Source organism: Nicotiana tomentosiformis, chromosome 12 (genome assembly GCF_000390325.3).
Source record: "Nicotiana tomentosiformis chromosome 12, ASM39032v3, whole genome shotgun sequence".
Lineage (NCBI taxonomy): Eukaryota > Viridiplantae > Streptophyta > Magnoliopsida > Solanales > Solanaceae > Nicotiana > Nicotiana tomentosiformis.
Window position 1 is genome coordinate 61542759 of NC_090823.1, and position 3936 is coordinate 61546694.

At 44.5% G+C, this 3936-nt stretch overlaps 1 protein-coding gene across 1 annotated transcript; it reads right to left on the reverse strand.

Annotated features, from left to right (window-relative positions):
- Positions 1–3936, reverse strand: LOC138902732 (uncharacterized). The gene is made up of 7 exons (XM_070190627.1): positions 3906–3936; positions 3734–3838; positions 3192–3635; positions 3088–3113; positions 2923–2976; positions 2373–2739; positions 1–5 (listed from the first exon to the last, which is right to left on the reverse strand). Exons 1-7 carry the CDS (start codon positions 3934–3936, stop codon positions 1–3), a joined length of 1032 nt encoding a protein of 343 aa, XP_070046728.1.

Below are 3936 nucleotides of genomic sequence, written 5' to 3' on the forward strand. Positions count from 1 at the left end.
TTAACCTGGGATTGGAGAAACAAGTATATTGAATACTTAAAAAAACGGAAAGCTCCCTTCAGACCACAAAGAGTCCAGGAACGTTATATCGAAGAACATTCGATGGACCGATTGCGGTATGCATAGGTCCGGGAGATACCAATTACATCCTCCGGGAAGTACACGAGGGCACTTGTGGCAATCACTCCGGTGCCGACATGTTAGTTCAAAAAGTGATCAGAGCAGGGTATTATTGGATCGATATGGGCAAAGACGCAAAAGAATTTGTTTGAAAATGCGATAAATGTCAAAGATTTGCTCCAATGATCCATCAGCCCGGAGAACAACTTCATTCGGTCCTATCCCCACTGAAATGGGGAATGGACATCATCGGCCCCCCACCATCAACCCCAGGTAAAGTTAGATTTATTTTATTTATGACTGACTATTTTTCTAAATGGGTTGAAGCGTAGGCATTCGAGAAAGTAAGAGAAAAAGAGGTTATCGACTTTTTGTGGGATCATATCATATGCCGATTCGGGATACCATCCGAAATAGTATGTGATAATGGGAAGCAATTCATTGGCAACAAAATCACAAAATTCTTTGAAGACCACAAAATAAGAAGGATACTAGCAACCCCGTACCACCCAAGCAGAAACGGACAAGCCGAATCAACAAACAAAACTATTCTTCAAAACCTGAAGAAGAGATTGAACGACGCTAAGGGAAAATGGAGAGAAATCCTGCTCGAAGTCCTTTGGGCATACCGAACAATATCGAAATCCAGTACAGGGGCGACCCCATTCTCCTTAGTATATGGCTCTTAGGCATTAATACCAGTCGGAGAGCCTAGTCCCAGATTTTGATTCACGACGGAAGAATCAAATAACGAGGCTATGAACACTAGCCTTGAATTATCGGACGAAGGACGAGAAGCTGCCCTCATCCGGTTGGCCGCACAAAAGCAACGAATCGAAAGGTATTACAATCGAAGAACTAAACTTCGCCACTTCAAGCTAGGGGACTTGGTGTTAAGGAAAGTCACCATTAATACTCAGATTCCAAACGAAGGAAAACTAGGACCAAATTGGGAAGGACCGTACCAGGTGCTCGAGAACTTTGGGAAAGGATCGTACAGGCTCGACATCATAAACGGCAAACAGCTATCAAGCAGTTGGAATGTATCACATCTAAAATGGTACTACTGCTAAAGTCCGACCTTTCCCATATTTATTCAACTGTCCCGCACAGAAGTTCGAACAAAGAACAGAAGTATTCTTTTACTCAAAAGCACGTGTTGCACTCTTTTTTCCTTAGACCGGTTTTTTCCCAAATGGGTTTTTGCGGCAGGGTTTTTAATGAGGCAACCATCGATCGTGCTGCGCTTTAAAACAGTATTCGAGGCTTTCGACCCTTAGCCCGAACGGCCTCGAATACGGGGGGGGGCACCAGGCCCTCAAATACATCGAGTTCAGATGCAACAAAGTCTTCTCACAACAATAGAGGAAAAATTGTAAGAGCTAAAATGGTCAAAATGAACCATGCTAATATAGATTGCCCCAAAACATATGTACAATTACTTGAGATTTATTATGCAACCAGCCTGCTGGCATATCGAGTTATCTCGAGTTCGAAACACTCAGTCGACCGTTGAGCCTACGGGCTACTTCAACATCGAGTTCGAAATAATCACTCGAATATTAAGCCTACGGGCTACCACATTATCTCGAGTTCGAAATAAACACTCGAATATTAAGCCCACGGGCTACTTCTATATTGAGTTCGAAATACTCAGTCGACCGTTGAGCCTACGGGCTACTTCAACATCGAGTTCGAAATAATCACTCGAATATTAAGCCTACGGGCTTCCACATTTTCTCGAGTTCAAAATAATCACTCGAATATTAAGCCTACGGGCTACCACATTATCTCGAGTTCGAAATAAACACTCAAATATTAAGCCCACGGGCTACTTCTATATCGAGTTCGAAATAAACACTCAAATGTTAAAGCCTACGGGCTGCCGAGTTCGAACGAGGGCCCAATCAAGTTTGAAACATTGAAAAAGCTACGTTTACTCAGAGTTTACGTTAACCACCACATTATCATCAACTCAACAAGCAAAACGTCACTTCAAATCTGATCGATCAAAATCGACCTGGTTATATATATACAAAATTGCCTACGTAATTAATTTACAGATATGGAGAGTTAGACTCTAAGCTTCTGGGTCGGGGTCTTCCCCACCCTCGGACCCGCTTTTGCTACCATCATTGTTATTATCGTCATCATCATCAGAAGCCAAGGCTTCAGCTTCCGCTTCAAGCTCTTTTGCCTTTCTTACCTCTTCGGTAAGGTCGAAACCTCGAGGGTCTCCCTCCGAGATCTACACTTAACAAGTTCGGCAACCCAATGAGCTCGAGCATCGGCAATCTTTGCGGCTTCCCGTGCCTCCACCTGAGCGGCCTTAGCATCAGCTCGATATACAGCAATAGACTTATCCGCCAAAACTTTCGACGACTCAACCTCCGCCTTAGCCTCAGCAAGTCGTATCTCAAGCTCATCAATTTTCTTAGCCTGAACTGACAACTTTTGCTTGACGTTTCGAAGCTGAACGTCGCCTGATAATAACTTTGTTAAGATGGTTTCTTTCTCCGCTGCCAGACGGTCAATAGTCTCCTTCCACTGGTTGCATTCGGCCCGGATTTGATCGACCTCCTCTCGAAGTAGCCCAATCTTCTCGATCTTTTGCTGCAACTGAGACAATGTAGGGTTAACTTCCACAGTCGAGTCGAATCTATACTTTAATAGAACGAGGCTCACCTGCTGATCGAGCTCGACCCTTTCTTCACGAACCTTAGCCAAATCCGCTTAAAGATCCTTTATAATCTCCTCCTTTTTGCTACAAAGAAGCCGAAGGTCATCTCTTTCACCTAGGACCTTCCGGAGTTTGGCCTCACACTGGATAAGATCAACTCGAAGCCTACCGGTGGCCTGCATAGTTAGAAACTGTCATCAACACTAATAAAACAAAGAAGGATCACTGATATCGGAACCATCAAGTATGGAAAAGAACAAAGAAGCCAAGTATGGAAGAATCATTACCCGAGTAATAAAACGCTGAGCTTCCTCTAACAAAAGAGAAGCATCACCGATATCGGAACTGTCATCAACACCAGTAAAACAATCCTTAAAAGGATCCGCTGCACCTGAGCCAGCACCAATATCGGGAGTCTTCAGCTCTCGAGCCTCCTTCAACGCCTCCTCAGAAAAAGACAGAAGAGAAGGTGAATGACCCATTGCCATTGCCCCAAGCAAATCACTCGGAGTACTCCGATCAAGACTTAGGTCTTCGGAACCAACCCCGATGGGCACGGCCACCATCGGCTCAGCAGCTCTAGCAACCTCGACTACCTCCGTAGATCGAACTACCAAAGCCGAGGAGCTATCTTCTTTTTCTTCTTCCTCCCTCAGTCGTTGGACCGAGTCGATCAAAAGGGCAATGATTTTTCTTCTCACCTTTTGAGTTTTGGGCTTAGGGTCATCCGGCCGAGAGGAAGCCCTTCGTTTCTTTTCATTTCCCTGTTCCAGGACCGGGGACTTGTTTCCTTCATCACCGCTCGAAGGCCTCAAAACGGCATCCCTAGTTACACCTATATACAAAGGAAAAATCGATAATGAAATAAACACAGAATATACCTCGAGGGAAACAGGAACCAAACCTCACCATGATTCTTGGCCTCCCATCTACCTTTAGCCAAATCACGCCAAGCGCGCTCGGCATAGGATGAAGTCGAGGCTAACTTTCGAACCCAATCCTCAAGATCAGGCACAACTTGTGGCATCCAAGGTGCAGCTGGACATCAGAAAATAATATTAACAAAAACGAAAAAAGACACGAAAAGCAAACAAGAATCACTTACGGTCGAAATTCCATTCTTCAGGAAACGGCAT